At 45.3% G+C, this 19,682-nt stretch overlaps 3 protein-coding genes across 5 annotated transcripts in view; 2 read left to right on the top strand and 1 right to left on the bottom strand.

Moving 5' to 3' along the window:
* Window positions 1-7,132, bottom strand: part of LOC310691178 (regenerating islet-derived protein 4-like) — a 41,973-nt gene extending 34,841 nt beyond the window's left edge. Inside the window, exon 1 of the mRNA XM_083470835.1 lies at window positions 6,787-7,132. The gene's annotated coding sequence lies outside the window, so the exon portion shown is untranslated. The remainder of the gene's footprint in view (window positions 1-6,786) is intronic.
* LOC310691186 (C-type lectin BpLec-like) overlaps window positions 1-14,230 on the top strand; it is a 136,657-nt gene extending 122,427 nt beyond the window's left edge. For 2 of the 3 annotated variants that reach the window (XM_083470847.1, XM_083470844.1), the window contains 5 exons: window positions 4,019-4,091; window positions 4,575-4,666; window positions 6,423-6,563; window positions 7,466-7,580; window positions 13,985-14,230. In XM_083470847.1, coding sequence (XP_083326973.1) covers window positions 4,031-4,091; window positions 4,575-4,666; window positions 6,423-6,563; window positions 7,466-7,580; window positions 13,985-14,046 — 471 coding nt within the window. In that variant the 5' untranslated portion in view covers window positions 4,019-4,030 and the 3' untranslated portion in view covers window positions 14,047-14,230. The remainder of the gene's footprint in view (window positions 1-4,018; window positions 4,092-4,574; window positions 4,667-6,422; window positions 6,564-7,465; window positions 7,581-13,984) is intronic. The other variant, XM_083470846.1, reaches the window with a different exon arrangement.
* Window positions 1-19,682, top strand: part of OSGEP (O-sialoglycoprotein endopeptidase) — a 244,986-nt gene that overhangs the window by 31,901 nt on the left and 193,403 nt on the right. The window lies entirely within an intron of this gene.

Raw genomic sequence — 19,682 nt, 5'->3', positions numbered from 1 at the left:
CTAGAGCAAGGGGATTGATATGCAAGCTGGCATATCCAGTGATAACTAGAAGGTGGGTGGAAGTTGTTGCGCTTGTGCTAGGCTTGCTCTGAGTAATCAAAGGGAACCACATAAACCACAGGTGGTTCCTGAATTACCATGGAATATGTTGGGTGTAGATGCACTTGAACATGGCTCTCCCGCTTTTCTTCTTGTGGTTGATGTTTTTCAATATTGAGAAACATCGAGGCTGCCTTGGAAGATGGCAGTAACTGTGACTGTTAAGTTTAAAGTCAGATTACCAGATTTTTTTTTCAATGAATCCAGGGACACTTTTCAACTTCCTACTAGATAGATGGATTTTGTCAGGGGACTGATTTGTAAATCCGGGGACTGTCCCTGGGAAACGGGGACATCTGGAAACCTTAGTTTAAAGCTATGTTCATGGGTCATGGAATTCCTGGGATAGCTGTGTGTGATAATATGCCCTTCACTAAGAGTGTCGACTGTTTGCTCATGATTGGGGGTTTGAACACGGCTTTAGAAGCTGTTCATCTGGTGGCAATTTCGTTTATCAACAAAACCAAGCAACTGAGACTGCTAGAAACTTGAGATGGTGACCGGCCAGTCAAGTCCACCCAAGCTAGGGCTGGGGGCTCTTCTCCTTACAAAGCATATGAAGGGAGTTAGCTTGCCGTAGAAAGCAAGAAAATGAACAGGGGGCCTCTAACGTCTCTTTGTCACTAGGGGGCAGCAGAAAGCAAGGATTGAATTCTGTGTTGGTTGGGGAATCATCAAGAATGTTGATCAGTATACAAATATGAACAGTTGCATTTCCACAAATAAGTGCTGTGCTTGGTTCATTTCATTCACAAAACCAGGTTTTTAAAACCAATTTCACTATTTATGAAAACAAATGGACTGACTTTTTTTTTTCATTTTTGCATGCCGCATCAGAGACAATAAAGTCAAGACTGAAAGTAGGGGGTATATACATTTTAGACCAGGAGTGGGGGGGTGTTTTATCAGCCTTTGTTGGCAAGGTGATGTCTCTGCTTTTTAGGTCTCTCCATTTTATCCATAATATCTTCTACATTACAAGTGTTATTGCAATCCTGCTAATGTCTTTATCTGCTTACAGTGGTCTCTAACGTAAATTAAAATTCCCCTCCATTCTTTATTGAAGTTTTGGTATTCTTAGTTCCTGAGCTTTCTGGTCAGTTTTGCCATTCTTTTCTGGTAGGGACTTTGTCTTCTTTCCATCTCTGGGCTAGTAGCATCCGTGTGGCTGTTGTTGCATACATAAAAAGTCTTTCCTGCTCCTTTGAAATATCAGCACCTACAATTCCTAATAAAAAAGCTTCTGGTTGTTGTTTCAATAAAAGTTATTTTAAAAAGCCACAGGTGTTTTCCAATCTATGCACTGAGCATTGATCCCTCAGGAAAAGTAGCCGCAAACAGTTCAGGCTTAAAATTGTTGCACACCACTCTATTCTCCAAGCAGTGTGAGGTTCCAGGAGTTAATAATAATAAGGGCAAGCTAGCAGAGATAAGAACTCTTTGCAACAGAAGTAGCGGACAGAGGCATATGTAAGCATATTTACAAGCATTTATTCAGCATCAGGACAAAGGAAAAAACCATGTCTGCTTCCCTTTGTGTCCAAGCAAACAGCATAGGCAAAAGCTATATACAAGGGAAGTTCCCAGCAGACTGTGCTGGAAGTAAACTGACATGTGACATACAGCAACTCTACATGCCTGTTCTAAAGGTGGAACGAAACTATATCCTAGCAGTGCCCACTGACAAGGCCTGGGATGCTGCATTGTTCATTCGACCAGTCCATATATGGGTAAATGGTTCATCTTTCTTCCTGCCTTTCCATGCCCTGCCCTAGCCCAGCTCTATATAAGAATGAGCCCAGCAGCCTGAGACACAGTTGTTCTGTGTATGACTGCATTCCCAAGGCAGGTTATTCCATTTTCCTGACCATTTCCCAACTATTAACTTGTACGTTCTTGCCCTTCATTGGCTCCAATGGAGGGGGAGAATAAGTTACACCATTTCCAGGCAGGTGCTGATGATGTCCCGCCCCTGGGGCCTCTTACATGTATCAATAAGACTGGATCAAGTAAATCCAAAGCAATCTCTGTCCTTCCTTTGCCTGTTTCTGGAGCTACCACCAGGGAATTACCTTTTGCTCCCTGAGCTCCTTGTTCCCTTCTGCCAACAAACATCTTCTCTTCCAGAATAGAATGTCAGGGACTGGGCAAAGGAGGAGGAGGGGTGGAGACCACCTTCCCATCCTGTCCCTTCCAGGGAGGAGGAGGAGGGAGACAATATAGATTTCCAATAGTGGTTTGTAGGAGGTCAGAGCTCCGAGCCAGAGGGGGAAAGTTGGGAAATAATGGGAGAAGAGGAGCAGGCAGAGCCAGAGCAGTAGCTGGCTGACACGTTGTCATTAGACAGCAGTCCAGATCCACCACCTCCCAGAACCAGGCAGGCCTTAAAAGTGGGAGAACAAAGAGCTCAAAGGACAGAGGACACTTAGTGGCACCTGTAGAGAAGAAGATGATGATGATGAATGAGGAAGTGGGAGAGAAGGAGGTGGAGATTCACTCAGGACAACTCCATTATCCAAGAGGCTCTCTGTAAAGTTTGAAATAAAAAAGGACTGTAAGAAACTTTTCGTTGCCTTTATACTTTTCTGGGCAACTAGCTGGGAGCCACTGACAGCAGCCTGACATAGAGGCACCTCCACTCCTTCTTAACTTTCTTAAGGCAGCCCACCAACCTGAGGGTTATTACAGTGGTACCTCAGGTTACATACGCTTCAAGTTACATACGCTTCAGGTTACAGACTCCGCTAACCCAGAAATCGTGCTTCAGGATGAGAACAGAAATTGTGCTCTGGCGGTGCAGCGGCAGTAGGAGACCCCATTAGCTAAAGTGGTGCTTCAGGTTAAGAACAGTTTCAGGTTAAGAACAGACCTCCGGAACGAATTAAGTACTTAACCCGAGGTACCACTGTATTGTTCTTCCCATAAACCAAAAGAGGGACAAGAGCAACAGATTAACAACTAAAAGGCTTTCCATAAATGTTAATACTGCTTTAGTCTAGAACATCAGAGCCAACTGCTAGGAGCTGAGGCCCCTTCACTCCCCATAAAATATTTGAAGGGGCCAGCCCTCCCCCAGTTGATGAGCACTGCCATTTAAATGGTGTCTGTGTGCTGCATCTTGTGATCAATTATGGGAGCGGGGCTTACTTGCCTCAATATTTTATTCAAGTTAGCATCCCTGGTCTAGAAAAAGTGGAGGCAGGTATGCTACGACGAATGGGGCACAGCCCCACAAAGCTCCACCTGCCCTCAGAAAGTCCCAGTGTTGTGTGTTCTTTCTTACATCTGTCCCTTCCTTCTACCTGTTGTCCCTGGAGGGGAAAGAGAACAAAACCAGAATTGCTTGGCTCTGCCTGTCATTGACTCTGCCGCCACTTACCATTGGTTTTACTTCCTTCTGCCCTACAAATCCTACCAGTCCCAATGGACACCAGCCTCCACTGGTCCAGAATCCAGGATCTGTGATTCCTCAACAATGGCAAACTCTTTAGGTTCTCCCTTCTTTCCCTAACCTTCTCGTTTTTCTCCATTCTTTTCCTTCTCTTCTCATTTTTTAGACATTCACATGAAGGAGAATTGTGATGTTAAGAGTATAAAATACTATTTTATTTCTTCCTGCCATCACCACATGGACGAAATGGCAACCAGTGGGGATAGGTTTTGACCTTCCATAAAAGGTCAACCAGAAGATGGAACATGGTCAGCACTAGGTGCCTCTGCACACCAACCTTATTTGACTCCATGATACTTCAACAATCGCCAACTTTAAGTTTTGGGTTCTCTCTTCTTTCTCTAATCTTCCCATTTATGATTTTAAGAACAGAAAATACCGATTTACTTCTTCCTGCTATCCCCACATTTACAATGCCAATAAGTAAGGATAGGTTTTTAATTTGCTGCACATTTCCTTCCACTGAAGGTCACCCAGAAGATGGGGGTTGTCACCTACCTTTGCCTTCTTGGTTTCCTGGTCTCCTATTCTTTCCCAGCAGGTGAGTGCTTTAACAATTATCTGGGAATTCCCCAGAAATTTTAATTGGGGTTAAGCATTTATAAAAACAAAACTACTTGTCAGATTTCCAAGTGATGGTGACCCAGCTAAGGCTGTTGGAATAAATAACCAGGCAATGGGAGCAGGTCCATTAGGGTGAATAGGGAACTGCCCTACCAAGCTCAGTCTGCCCTAAACCACTCCTCTGATTCATATTGACAACCAGTCAGGGAGTGGCTCTGCCTGTCACTGACTCTGGATCCACTTACTCTTTGCCTCCCTGCTTTCTGTCCCAATTTCATATTGGTGCCATGGGGTACCAGTCACCAATGGAAGCAGGAATGTTTAAATTAGGTTCTGCATTCATTAATCTTAAAATTATCTGGGCACATTTGTAGGTGAAGTAGGATTCCACATTGAAAATTGCATTCTAACAGCTTTTGCCCACCCATCTTTTTCTTCTTTTACTCCTCTCTCCATACAGTAAAGGCCAGATCCTGTCCCAGGAATTGGCTGAAATCCCAGGGCAGCTGCTATGCATATTTTGACTCTCATAAAACTTGGTCTGAAGCTGAGGTAAGAAGCTGTTTCTCACCAACCAAGCTGTCACATCAGGTCCTGTCATGGGTTTCAGATGACATTTTTGTGAGGAGGGCTATCAGTGTGAGCTGTTGGGAGACAATACCTGGCCAGCATCTTGGTATAATCAAAAGAGAGTTGCTCACCCATTGTGTTCAAGTAACCTGTTTCCACAGGAGCCAAGAAAGCTTAATTAACAGTCAGGAGGGATGGCCTGGCAAGAAGGTACCACCTCACAAGTGAAAAGATACAAGCTATCTCTGCCCCTTTGTCCCTCCAGCTTGCATGTGAGCAGGAGGGACCTCAGGGCTCACTCAGCTGGGGGGGGAGTGGAGCCTTCCCACCCCCCAAGCCAAGAACCCCAAACAAGCTGTGTCATCCTCAGCTCTGCAGGGTGTTGGGATGAAAGTGCCTCATCTCTTGCAATGAGAGCTGTGGCCGTTTCACCCCATGCCTTGAGGGCTGGGGCCAATGCAGATTATTGTTTCAACATCATGGTGTATCGCCAGATTGTGATGTTTGGCTGGTGATACATCATGGTGTTGAAAACCTGACATCACCCAGCTATATACAGTTAAGAACAACTATTTCAAACATTAAGATAGTAGTTAAATTCAAGGATAAGCTACAAAACCAGATTAAAACACAGGTCAACATTCCACATGCCTGCATAAAGGTAAAGGGACCCCTGACCATTAGATCCACTCATGACCGACTCTGGGGTTACGTGCTCATCTCGCTCTATAGGCCGAGGGAGCCGGCATTTGTCTGCAGACAGCCTCTGGGTCATGTGGCCAGCATGACTAAGCGCTTCTGGCGAACCAGAGCAGCGCACGGAAAGGCCGTTTACCTTCCCGCCGGAGCAGTCCCTATTTATCTACTTGCACTTTGATGGGCTTTCGAACTGCTAGGTTGGCAGGAGCAGGGACGAAGCAACTGGAACTCACGCCGTTGCGGGGATTCGAACCACCGACCTTCTGATCGGCAAGTCCTAGGCTCTGTGGTTTAACCGACAGCGCCACCCGCTTCTGAAAAGAGTGCAGCCAAATCATGGCTATGAGCACTCTTCCTGCATTCATCCCAGTTTTTGTGTATGAGCTTCAAGTTGGTTTTCTTGCACCAAGATTGAGTGCTTTAAGCACCTTTAATTGCACTCGTGTGGAGCAGGTCCAGCAGGTTTCTTTAGTTTCCCAGCAGGTCCAGAGGATGGAGAAAGGGGCCTGGCTTCACTCACAGCATTTTCTTCACCCCTTTTTTTCTCTTCCTTCCTCAGCTGCTTTAGTTCCCATCTGAAAAACTTCCAACTCTCCACCACTGGTGTTTTATGATTTTTAAATACCGTATTTTTCGCTCTATAAGACGCACCAGACCACAAGACGCACCTAGTTTTTGGAGCAGGAAAACAAAAAAAAATATATTCTGAATCTCAGAAGCCAGAACAGCAAGAGGGATCGCTGCGCAGTGAAAGCAGCAATCCCTCTTGCTGTTCTGGCTTCTGGGATAGCTGCGCAGCCTGCATTCGCTCCATAAGACGCACACACATTTCCCCTTACTTTTTAGGAGGGAAAAAGTGAGTCTTACAGAGCAAAAAATACGGTAATTGTTATTACTTATTTGACAAGTTCTGAACCACTCTGGGAAAGCTTTGTGGGAAAGAGTCTGTGTGTGTGTGTGTGTGTGTGTGTGTGTGTGTGTGTGTGTGTGTGTGTTAGCAATAGTGGTGGAGCTTATTTACTTGCTTGGCTATTCTCAGAATGAGTGCATGAGCTTTGGCTGTGGGACCCATCTTGCCTCCATCCTCAATGAAAAAGAGTCAGATGTGGTGGCCAATTACATCTCTGCAAACCAGAAAAAGGAAAGTCGGATTTGGATTGGGCTGCATGATCCCACTGAGGTGAGTTGCCTTTACTTTCTCTATTTCAGGCCATTGTCACTGAGTAATGGCTTCATAGCATTACCATTCCAACCTTACCCGAATCGTCTCCCCAGATGACTCCAATATGTGACTTTTCTACAATTTTCTAATAGAATCGTCCTCTAATATTGCTGTGGAAGTGGGGAGATGATTAACATATTCAATCCTCCTGGCAAACTGGGAATAACGTCCCCTCACTCACCCAAGTTTAGGATATTCCGCCATTCTTCAGCAGAGTTTCTTTTTCTTTGAGGAAAATAAGTGGCTCACATAAATGTAAACTAAGCTTGAATAATAAAGAAAACTGTAACAAAAATACAAAATAAGAGAAACTAAATACAATAACATGAGGCTAGTCTGAGGCAAGAAGCAAGAAGATGCAGTTGGTCCCTCTTAACTGATATTCTTAACGGAACACAGACACTGAAGGGAGGGGCTGATTCCAGAGCAAAGCACACAAGCCCCACCCACCAGATACCAAGCACTCTACTATTCAAATTAGGTCCCAGAGTTTTTCTTACAAATACAGTCATACCTTGGTTCTCAAATGCCTTGTGACTTGAATGTTTTGGCTTCCGAACGCCGGAAACCTAGAAGTGAGTTTTTCGGTTTGTAAACGTTCTTTGGAACCCAAAGGTCTGACGTAGCTTCTGATTGAGTGCAGGAAGCTCCTGCAGCCTATGGGAAGTCACGCCTTGGTTTTCAAATGTTTTTGGAAGTCGAACGGACTTCCAGAAAGGATTCCGCTAGAGAACCAAGGTACGACTGTAACTCCATCATAACTGGCAATTGCTTCATAACTGGCCAACTCTCCATGTGACCTTTGCATTGGCCTCCTCGTATCAAATGAATGTATGATCTGTTCTATCACATTGCTGCAGAAAGGACATTGGAGGTGGTCGGACGATGAGATCTACAATTACAAAAGCTGGGATTTTAATCGCCCAGACAACTACAACAATGAAGAATATTGTGTGCATCTAGTAAAGGAGACAGGTAAGCAAGCAATTTGTAGGGACTGACTAAAAAAATGCCTATCACTCCATCAGTTTCAAGTATTTTAAAGGGTAGTATCTGATTTTAAAAATCAGAAAAATCAAACTCAAAATACTCTGGTTAGTCATTGCTACTGATGGTCCATTCATTTGAAAAGGTTTACTCTGGGTATTAGTTGATTGGATACACTCTCAGCCTGGTGCTTCTCTGTACTAAGGTTCACAAAGTCAATATCTCTGGAGATCTGACCAGAAGTGGTCCTACGTATTGATCCTTTAGGGAAACCTCCAATCATACCATGAAGCAGAATCTTTTTCTGCAGTCAGCCTTCATTCTTCGGTTGCATGTGATCACATATTTTGTTCAGAAAACAGTGGTTGCCAAAGTAAGATCTGGGTTATGCCATCTTATACTCTATCATGTTTCTTAACAAAATGATTAGGCTCAAACAGCATTTAATAATACTAAGAATATTAAGAATATGGTCTGAAGCTCAACATCAAAAAAACGAAGATCATGGCCACTGGCCCCATCACCTCCTGGCAAAAAGATGGGGAAGAAATGGAGGCAGTGAGAGATTTTACTTTCTTGGGCTCCATGAGCTGGACCATAAAGAAGGCTGATCGCCGAAGAATTGATGCTTTTGAATTATGGTGCTGGAGGAGACTCTTGAGAGTCCCATGGACTGCAAGAAGATCAAACCTCTCCATTCTGAAGGAAATCAGCCCTGAGCGCTCACTGGAAGGACAGATCGTGAAGCTGAGGCTCCAATACTTTGGCCACCTCATGAGAAGAGAAGACTCCCTGGAAAAGACCCTGATGTTGGGAAAGATGGAGGGCACAAGGAGAAGGGGACGACAGAGAATGAGATGGTTGGATGGTGTTCTTGAAGCTACTAGCATGAGTTTGATCAAACTGCGGGAGGCAGTGGAGGACATGGGGTCACGAAGAGTCGGACACGACTAAACGACTAAACAACAACAACAACAATACTAAGAATAATATTCATTCATTCATTCATTCTCTATCTGGGTGTCTCCCGAAATAATATTAATAGCATGATAAAACATTTAAGACTTTGAAGCCAGGTGATCAGTGAGTGACCTTCATATGTTTGGTTAGTTCTGGGTCACAGCCCTGTTGTGAGTCCTGAAAAGGCCAGACTCACTGGAACAAACTGTGGAAAATGTTTTTAAATGCTTTAAAATAGGTTTTTAATCTGTGGCATTTTAAATTTTGGTTTTTTGTTTTGTTTTTCACTGTTGGGGTGGGATAAACATTTAGTTGGGCCTGGGGATTAGTTTAATTTTAGTATAATTGTAATTTGGTTGTTGTTGTTAGCTTCTACTGTTTTATTGGTTCATTGTATAGTTTGTATTCTGTTCTGAAGGAGAGAAGGTCAGGGCTGCCTGGGAGTGGGCCCCAGCCAATAGAATGACTGAGGCAGGTTCCACAGGTGGGATTGCACTGGGACACCCAATCTCAGTGATCATGGGTAGGAGGAGGAGTTACGCTAAGACCAGACCATGTCATTACCGAGGAGGCAGGTTTATTCATTGTTTGAAGACTATCCCTGCCTCTGAGTCTGGTCTTGACCGGAAGGTTACTGGAATAAACAAGGGAGACCCACATGATCTGAAGGTGCTGCTGTGCAATGCCAGGTCAATGATTCATAAGACCACTGCCATCCATGACTTGATTGGGATGGAGGACTTGACCTGGCATGTGTAACAGAGACTTGGTTGGATGAAGCAAATGGCCTGTCCTTGTCGCTGCTTGTCCACCAGGTTTCTCTTACACACAGCAACCCAGGTTATATGGGCAGGGAGGCGAGGTTGCAGTGAGTTTTGGGAACTCATTAGCTTGCACCAGGTGTCCTATTGGGAAGATCCAGTTTTCTGAGCATGTGTTCTGGAAGTTGGACAACAGGATTGCTTTTGGTGTACCAACCTCCCCACTGTACCAAGGATCCCCTGGCCGAGCTGCTTCAGGTCATGGCAGATGGTCTCCTGGAGACACCTAGTTTGGTTGTCCTAGGGGATTTTAACATCCATGCTGACACAACCTTATAATGGGCTGCTTGGGACTTCGTGGAAAGCATGGATGGTCTCCATGAGGCTGTCCCTGAATGAATTTGGCCCAACTCATAGTCGCAGACATGTCTTTTTTTTTTTTTTATAAAATTTTTATTTGGTTTTCTGCTTTTATAAAGACAAAACATACACAAAGAAAAAACAAAAGACAAAAACATGTATAAAATCAGCAAATCCCCATTTCATAACCTTGTTCCCTGACTTCCCCCCATCCCCCCTCATGCATCCCAGTTTCAAGATTATGTCAGCAAGTTGATATTTCTCCTCTTAACAATCTTATTCATCTTATCTCCTTTTTTATAATAAAGATTAATTTTCATAAGTTGGACTTAAGTTCTCTTCCATCGATTTTCATTTTATCTTAATTAAGAGTCATCTTAACCAAACCTAAAAGTCTTGAGAGTTTTTAAGAGTCTCTTCTTCCCTCCCTCCCATCCCCGGTTTTTGTCCCTTCCCAATAAAAATCCAAATTCGAAGTTCTCAGCCTGGGTTCCTCACGTCCGAGGCTTTCAAATCTATTTCCGTTCCTCTCCGCCTGTCCTGTTGGTAGTCCTTTATAGCAGTCGTCAGATCTGGGAAAAGTTCTTTCACCATCAAAGTATGTCCTCTTCCGACAAGAAGATTCGAAGGTAGCTGCTGAAGTATTTCCACAAAGTCTATCTCTTCCAAGTCTAAGTCCAAACGGAGGCCCCAATCATATTTCTTTATTTTAAATTCCTGTACTCCATTTTGTCTTGGGGCCTCCTCCTTCTTCTTCTGTAACTCTCGCAGACTTGTGGTGTATATGTTCCCAGCGTCTCCTTGCTTGTATTCCACAGATATCAACTTTTGGTTGTTGCTTCCCAGGATTACTTCTTCTTTTTCTTGTTGTTTAGTCTCTTCCAGCTCTGTAGATATTGTTTCCCAATCAGCTGTGGATTCTTTCTCATTAAGGTCCTCGATACAAAGAGCAGAGTTGCCTGTTCCCAAGGTCATAGTCTCAAGTTGTTTGTTCATGGCCAAGCTCTGCTCCTGTAAGATTCCCACCAATTGAAACATCCTTTCGATTTCCACTAGTAACTTTCCTTCCACAGCCATTGTATCCATTGTAGTTTCACAGAGTTCCCCCTAGGGGGAATCTTGTTACTTATTTGCCTTTTCACCAACAATCCTTTAACTGATTATTATTACTTTGTTTCCAACAGTTTCAGCTCAATTATAACTCGTCTTAGTCCATAGGAATCTTAAATGGCAATTTCTCACTTTAAACCGCCCGTTTGGCAGCTTTGACAGCTGTCAAACTCCGCAGCTCTAACGCAGGCACAGAGGCAGGACGTTCCCGAGCCCGGGAGGGGGGGTTGTTTAAAACAAAAGGAAGGTTTCCAAAACTCCACTCTCCTGCACAAAATTTCCTTTAGTAAAATCTTGAAAGTTAGTGTCCTTTTTAACTCACCCCGCCAAGGGTAGGCTCTCCAGCTTATCTCTTGTGTCGTTGCTTAGATGGTCTGCAAGGGGGGGGGTGCGGACTTCCTTTTAGCACACCCCCCGGTCGTCTCCAATTGAAAGTAAAATTTTTATAAAGTCCCAATCCGTCTTACTCACGGGTGATTCTTTCAGTCCAAATTTTCAAGGAAGGAAGTCAGCGCTCTCCGGTCATGGCTCGCGGCTTCGCTCCACCGAGGTAGCGATCGACTCTCAGTGCCACGCCACCCCCGTATCCCCTCCGCAGCCTTTAAAAAGGCTCTTTGCGAATCAGGGGGGGCGCTTAAGGCACCCGCCGAGTCTTCAGTCCGCAGGCTTCCGCGCCTGCGGTTTTTAAGGGTCCCCGCGTCGCCGGCGCGGCAAAGACCCATCCTCAGTGGAGCCGATTCCCTCCGGAGCTCGGAGGGAATCCGCCATTTCCAGATCGTGTCAACCCGGAAGTCTATAGTCGCAGACATGTCTTAGACCTGGAGTTCACCTCTATGGATGTGGGTGATATGACACTAAGAAAAAGCAAAAAGAAAGAAGTGCCATGGTCAGATCACTTCCTGGTGTTGTGACCCTTCCCCTCTGCAGGGAGGGGGGACCGATTTGGATCCTCCTCCACCCCACTTAATGGATTCAAATGGTTTGCAGAGAGTGGTGTTGTTGTCTTCCACTGCCTCCCACTCCTGTCTTCCACTGCCTCCCATAGTTTGGTCAAATTCATGCTGGTAGCTTCAAGAACACTGTCCAACCATCTCGTCCTCTGTCATCCCCTTCTCCTTGTGCCCTCCATCTTTCCCAACATCAGGGTCTTTTTCAGGGAGTCTTCTCTTCTCATGAGGTGGCCAAAGTTAGGGGATGTTTTATCCCATGTTGATGGCCTTTCAGCTGATTCCCCTCTGGCCCGCTGGAATGCAGAGTTAACCAGAGCTATCAACTGTCTGGCTCCGAAGTGCTCTCTCCAACTGCATGGAGCCTGGCAGCCTCATGGTTTTATCCAGAGCTGAGGGTGATGAAACAATCACTGAGGTGGCAACAGTGCCAGTGGTGGAAATCAGACCAGAAACGGGTTAGAGCTCAACGTTGAGCCTACCAGGTGGCAATAGCGATGGGGAAGAGGTCCTTCTTCACTGCCTCTATTGCATCTGCAGAAAACAGCAGCAGGAGACTCTTTCAGGTTGTTCACAATCTTAACAGAACCACCTTCACCATTGGGGCCTGGTAAGGACCCCTAGATCTCCTGCAATGATTTTGAAACTTTTTTGCAGGCAAAGCTGCTCAGATTCGGAAAGAGGTAGATGCCATCATGGGAGCAGGGCTGGGGCAGGAGAGTGCTAGAGTCCTGTCTATTCCAGTTGCATGGGATCAGTTCCAATCTGTTACCTCCGAGGATGTGGACAGGCTGCTTGGATGAGTGAAACTGACCACCTGTCTCCTCGATCCTTGCCCATCCTGGCTCATAAAAGTGAGCCGGGAAGGGCAGGGTGATGGGCTCCGGGGGATAGTGAATGCTTTCCTCTGTGAGCAAGCTTTCCCGGAACCGCTGAAAGAGGCAGTTATTAAATCGTGTCTTTAAAAAACATCTTTGGACATGGGCAATATGGACAACTATCACCCAGTCTCAAATCTTCCATTCTTGGGCAAAGTGACTGAGCAGGTGGTTGCTGAACAACTCCAAGCACGCCTGGAGGATGCGGACCATTTGGATCCCTTCCAATTGGGATTCAGGCCTCATCATGGGGCTGAAACTGCCTTGGTCACACTGGTCAATGATCTCTGGTGGGCTAGGGACAAGGGTGAAAGCTGTTTCCTAGTTCTGCTGGATCTCTCAGCGGCCTTTGATACCATCAACCATGACATCCTTCTGGACTGTCTAGAGGCACTAGGAGCTGGGGGCACTGTTATATAGTGGTTCTGCTCCTTCCTCCTGAGCCATGTTCAGAAAGTGGTGGGGGGTGAGTGCTCAGACCCCTGGGCTCTCACTTGTGGGGTGCCTCAGGGTTCTGTCCTCTCCCCCATGCTTTTCAACATCTACATGCAGCCGCTGGGAGAGATCATCAGCGGGTTTGGGCTTGGTGTTCATCAGTATGCAGATGATACCCAGCTCTACCTCTCTTTCAAATCAGAACCAGTGAAGGCGGTGAAGGTCCTTTTTGAGTGTCTGAAGGCAGTTGGAGGATGGATGGCAGCTAACAGATTGAGGCTGAATCCTGACAAGACAGAAGTACTGTTTTGGGGGGACAGGGGGATGGCAGGTGTGGAGGACTCTCTGGTTCTGAATGGGGTAACTGTGCACCTGAAGGACCAGATGTGCAGCCTGGGACTCATTTTAGACTCTCGGCTGTCCGTGGAGGCACAGGCCAATTCTGTGTTCAGGGCAGCTGCCTACCAGCTCCATCTGGTATGCAAGCTGAGACCCTACCTGCCTGCAGACTGTCTCGCCAGAGTGGTGCATGCTCTAGTTATCTCTCGCTTGGGGCTACCTTTGAAGGTGAGCCAGAAACTACAACTAATGCAGAATGCGGCAGCTAGACTGGTGACTGGGAGTGGCTGCAGAGACCATATAACACTGGTCCTGAAAGACCTACATTGGCTCCCACTACGTTTCTGAGCACAATTCAAAGTGTTGGTGCTGATCTTGAAAGCCCTCAATGGACTCAGCCCAGTATACCTGAAGGAGTGTCTCCACCCCCATTGTTCAACCTGGGCACAGAGGTCCAGCTCTGAGGGCCTTCTGGTGGTTCCCTCACTATTATTAAAGTCTGAATCCATTTTATTCCCCCTACACATTGGGGAAAGGAATAATAGGCAATAAGAAGTAACTTTCCTTATTTCTTGAATTATAATTTTTGTTTTGAATTTCAGGTTTTAAGAAGTGGAATGATGTACAATGCAACAAGACGTACACCTTCATCTGCAAGCGATAACTCTAAAGGAGACTTCCCTTCTCCACTGTGTTGACTGGGAAGCTGCCTTGACATTATTTCTGCTCTCTCTCATCACTTTCAAAATAGCCATTGCTATAGAGATGCCTCTTCAATTTCCCCCTTCCCTTTGAAATTTTCTTGGACCTGCAGCAGAGCATCATCTTAATAAATTCTCTTCCATGCATATTTTCCTTATTGCATTGCTGTTCTGCTTTGTCCATCCATACTTACAAACACGGCCACCCCACCTATGAGGCAAGGTGAAGTTCTTGCCTCAGACGGCAAGCTGGGATGGGTAGCAGATTGGCCTCCTGCTCTTGTTGACTGTCTCCTCCGTCTCCACCAGCCTGCCCTGCTTGCATCCACATTCGCTCCTATAATGCAAGGACATCATAGATGATAGGAGAGACCTGCCCCTGTTACATGGGTGCATTATGTATGTGCCCTGAGGGACTGGCAAAGAGAATGATGATGAGGGCATTGGCACTGGAAGGCCTTTTCTGGGTGAGTCCAGCTGCCCACAAGTGGGGATCTGGGGGTGAGTGACAGGGGTGTCATGTGAGCTGGAATCGCATGGGGTGGCAGGAGCTGAAGTCACAGGAGGAGAGAAGGTTATCCTGGCTCTGCCTTTACCTCTTCCACAAGCCCAAGTGCTCAATCCCTTCCTGAAGCCATTTACTAGGTACTGGAGTCAGGAACATTGGCATGTTGCTGTTAGTTAGGATAAGCCTGACTTTCAGCATAGCTGTCAAGAAAGGCAGTAGAGGATTGGTTCCTCCTTTGCAAGGTGTGTAGTTCTTGGGCAGGCAGGTGAAGCAGGAAAGAACAGCATCCCTTCCATGTAAAGGAGGCCCATTGTCTTTTAGACTTCTTCACTATGATTCTTGGGGGTGCAATTTTCTCATTTGCTTCAGTTGCCAGGATGCCTTGGGCTGGCCCTGCCTTGGGGACACTTCTTCTACCATCACCGCTGCTCACAACAAAGAGAACATTCATACCTCAAAGTAGCTACAAATTTTGAATTATGAGCCCCTCTTCCGGCTACACAAATTAAAGATGCTCATCTCTGGCCTTGTCTCGGTGTCTCTGTCTCTAGGCAAAAGGACAAAACAGTGCATGCTGGCAATTTTGTAGGGCCATTTCACCCATTACACAGTAGCAAACCCAGCAAAGGGAAAGCCCTAGGTTGTCCCTCAATGGGGTATTTTTCTCTATAATATGTATATCCTGAATGCAACCCAAGATCAGAGGGGAAATCAGAGAGACCAAGTCTACTATGTCTACCTGTCAGGTTTCAGGGAATCCGATCCCCACCCCCTCCCTCATGGCTGGCTGCCGGAAATGGGAAAACAAGGTGTTCTTACCAAGATAATTTATTCAATATTCACAGAGACATAGGATGTCGCCTCTCAGATAATGGTGTTGCTCCAAATAAGTCCCACCCCTCCGTCTCTCCTATTATACATCACTCCTACATCAGCTAATCTGTGTGTTCTGCCTCTGAGCTTATTCTCTTCGTCTAGCAGTTTTTTCGTCTTGCGAAGCAAGCCCATTGAAGGATTAGCGGATTAGCACTATTAGCGGCTTTTAGCGGCTTATCTGCTGATTGGATCAGCTGATAAGCGGCTTAGCGGCTTAGAAAGGGGGGGCGGGGGAAAAAACCAGCAGGAACTTGCAAGACATTGTCGTCTTGCGAAGCAAGCCCATAGGAAATTCGTTTTGCGAAGCACCTCCAAAACGGAAAACTCTTTCGTCTAGTGAGTTTTCCGTCTTGCGAGGCATTCATCTTGCGGGGCACCACTGTATAAGAGTGCTTTAAATGTGCGGTGAGGCTCTGACTTAAGTCTAGGCAGGCTAGAAATCTTCGTCTTTTGTTAGACCAACTGGAAAAAGAGCGAAGTCCCAACCAAAGAAGAATAGCAACTTAAACTGATGGAATATGCACAGCTTACAGATTTAACATATAGAATAAGAGAAGGAGGAGGAGGAGGAGGAGGAGGAGGAGGAGGAGGAGGAGGAGGAGGAAAGAATTTATTTATTTATTTATACCCTGTCTAGGCTGAGCAGCTTTCAACAGAGCATTAAAAACAGAATAAAACTTCAAACATACATACATTTAAAGAAGACTGGGAAATGTTTATTGAATATATGGGTGAAAATTGTGTACACTTAAAAACGCTGGCAGAATTAAGATAAATTCAACAGTGTAGATAAGTTTTGATTTCTGTACTAATGGAATGCTGAATGGTTATCTTATGTAAAAAGGGATTTATTGTAAGCAAACTGAACCAGGGAAAGAGAAGAAGGGAAGTCATTGATTTAAGGTTGCTTAAATGAATATTCCAAAATGTGTGTGTGTGTGTGTGTGTGTGTGTGAGAGAGAGAGAGAGAGAGAGAGAGAGAGAGAGAGAGAGAGAAATCCCAGAACTGTCTAATTCAGGTATACAACTCCCCTACCTGCCCCGCCCTCACTGAAACTCACAACAATATTTTTCCTAATGAAAGGCTAAATGACACAGCAGAAGTCCTTGAATGATTTAGGACAAATGGCACTCCTTGTAAGAACATGGTGTTTGAACAGTATATTCCTTTTGGAACCATGCAGAGCTACAGTACATTGAGATACCATTGAACAGTTTGTCTCTGAACTCAAACTCAAAGATAGTAATTGTGGAATTGGCTCTGCAGAGACATCTGAGGGGAATGATCAGATTCTCCATCAAGTTATGGAGGCAGTCCATACTACGAACATCACATTTAAAAAGGGTGAGATTCAGTCCAAACCTGAATCTGTGAAGTGCATGGGCCAGACAGTGACTGCAGCCATACAGCCAGAAGGGTAAGCTACTATGCAGGAAGTAATAAAACAAGATTTCCATCTTAAAGCTTTCTGTTCTCCTACTCTCAATGCCCACCGAGACCTGAGAGGGGAGTTCAGGAATGCTTCCTAAAGACACTGAGTCTGTCAGCTGTCTCTCCCCTAGTTCTTTTTCCTCCTCCTGCTTGTCATCCAGTATCTCCCAGCTTCTCCCCTCTGCAGCCTCCAAATTATTACCTTCTGCAAACCACTCTTCTAAATCTATGCTGTCTCCTCTTGGAAGGGAAGAAGAAGGGGGAGTGGTCTCCACCATTCCTCCTCAGTCCAGTCTCCTAGGACCTCCCTGACTCCAACAAGACTGTGTCCAGAGGTGATCATCTGTGCTCTCCCCCTCTACATTTTCTATCACTTAATCATTGTCATGAGGGCAATGTAAACTTTTATTTGGGAGACAGAGTGTCTCAAAGACAGAGTATCCTCTTGCAACTTATAACTCATGAGGACATTCAGATAACTAAAGCTAGAGCAAGAGGATTGATATGCAAGCTTGCATATCCAGTGATAACTAGAAGGTGGGTGGAAGTTGTTGCGCTTGTGCTAGGCTTGCTCTGAGTAATCAAAGGGAACCACATAAACCACAGGTGGTTCCTGAATTACCATGGAATATGTTGGGTGTAGATGCACTTGAACATGGCTCTCCCGCTTTTCTTCTTGTGGTTGATGTTTTCCAATATTGAGAAACATCGAGCCTGCCTTGGAAGATGGCAGTAACTGTGGCTGTTAAGTTTAAAGTCAGATTACCAGATTTTTTTTTCAATGAATCCAGGGACACTTTTCAACTTCCTACTAGATAGATAGATTTTGTCAGGGGACTGATTTGTAAATCCGGGGACTGTCCCTGGGAAACGGGGACATCTGGTAACCTTAGTTTAAAGCTATGTTCATGGGTCATGGAATTCCTGGGATAGCTGTGTGTGATAATATGCCCTTCACTAAGAGTGTCGACTTTGCTCATGATTGGGGGTTTGAACACGGCTTTAGAAGCTGTTCATCTGGTGGCAATTTCGTTTTTCAACAAAACCAAGCAACTGAGACTGCTAGAAACATGAGATGATGACCGGCCAGTCAAGTCCACCCAAGCTAGGGCTGGGGGCTCTTCTCCTTACAAAGCATATTAAGGGAGTTCGCTTTATCCATCTACGCTACCCAATGCCATTTCTACCACAAGAGTGTTTGCTTCCCATCCCAGCTACCTTTAAAAGGACCAGCTGCTGCCTTGCCCGGCCTCATTCCTCCTTTTCCTCATGTAGAAGAGACTTACCCATTTCTCCCTCCCTTCCTCGGTTTAGAGGCTCTCTCTGGGGCTTGTAGAGCCAGAAAGGAATTTAACTCCCAACAACAGTTGCCTCTAGGCTGAAAATTTTTTTGCTATTCTTTCAGTGAGTAGCAGGAGTTTTACTAGATCACCCTGGTTCTTTGTCAGAACTTGGTGGAAACTGCTGGGTAGACAGCTAAAGGGCAACCCCTTTAAGAGGCCTTGAGAGGTGAACAACCCCTGGTTTTAGCTTGGACTGGGCTGGGCTGGGCTGGTCGCTTGGCCACCTCCAATTTCCAGCACTCCCAGTCACTTGCTTTTATACCATTCCTGGGCCCTTAATGCTGGATAATGTTCCCAAGGAATGTCCTGGAAGGTGTGCCAGGAAACCCAGCAAGATGGGCAGGGTATAAACAAGATTAGTAGTTGCATAGTCATCGTTGTAGTAGTCTTGGTTTCTGCCATCATTGAGACCATTATATGGGCTGCCAATGACTACACAGCAACATTATGTTCATGTTTTAAGTATTTTTTAAGAAGTGCTTGTACTCAGAACCCTTTGCAGTTGTTTTTCAGGTGTGAATTTCTTTGGAAATTGGGCATATAGTTCTTGGGGAGTAGATAACAGCAATGTCAGTAAAGCCTGCCAAATGATAAACCTGAAGCAGCAGAGCCTTGGAAGGTTTTTTATTGTCGTTGTTGCTGGGAGGTTTTAAAGGGCCATTATTACCCTTTGCTCAAATGATGGTGCCTACATTTGCAGACCACCTGAATGAAGCTCACCAATCAAGGACCACCATTTGGGAACCCCTACTGGGGACCATTGTGTTTTTCTGTTCTGCCTTTAGCCAAAAGAACACAAATGCAACAGACAGCAACATTTCCACTGATGTGTTGTCTTTCCCAGTCCTAACTGGAGATGCCAGGAATTGAACCCAGAACCTTCTGCATGGAAGACACATGCTCTGCCACTGAACTACTGTCCTTTGTAGGCATGGGGAGAGACAGAGAAAAGCGGTGGGATTAAATTTGGATTGTGGGTGGAAGAAAACGAATTTTGAGCCGGGTAAGAGGCATGGAGAAGGAGAAAGCCCCAGTTTCCAGTTTTAAAGTAATCTTTACTTTAAAGTTCTGGTATCTCAGTAAGATAAGCAAGATGAGAGTTTGGTAATGTCTCCCTGAAGCCATCCTGGTATAGCAACAATGCTTGCTCTCGCACAGAGATGAAGAAGCCGTTGAAAGCAAGAAAATGAACAGGGTGCCTCTAACGTTTCTTTGTCACTAGGTGGCAGCAGAAAGCAAGGATTGAATTCTGTGTTGGTTGGGGAATCATCAAGAATGTTGATCAGTATACAAATATGAACAGTTGCATTTCCACAAATAAGTGCTGTGCTTGGTTCATTTCATTCACAAAACTAGGTTTTTAAAACCAATTTCTCTATTTATGAAAACAAATGGACTGACATTTTTATTTTTATTTTTGCATGCCGCATCAGAGACAAT

The sequence above is a fragment of the Podarcis liolepis genome (genome assembly GCF_965112155.1).
Source record: "Podarcis liolepis genome assembly, chromosome: 13".
In the NCBI taxonomy this organism is placed as follows: Eukaryota; Metazoa; Chordata; class Lepidosauria; order Squamata; family Lacertidae; genus Podarcis; species Podarcis liolepis.
Note: the sequence above shows the minus strand (reverse complement) of the source record. Positions and strands in the feature narration are given on the sequence as shown.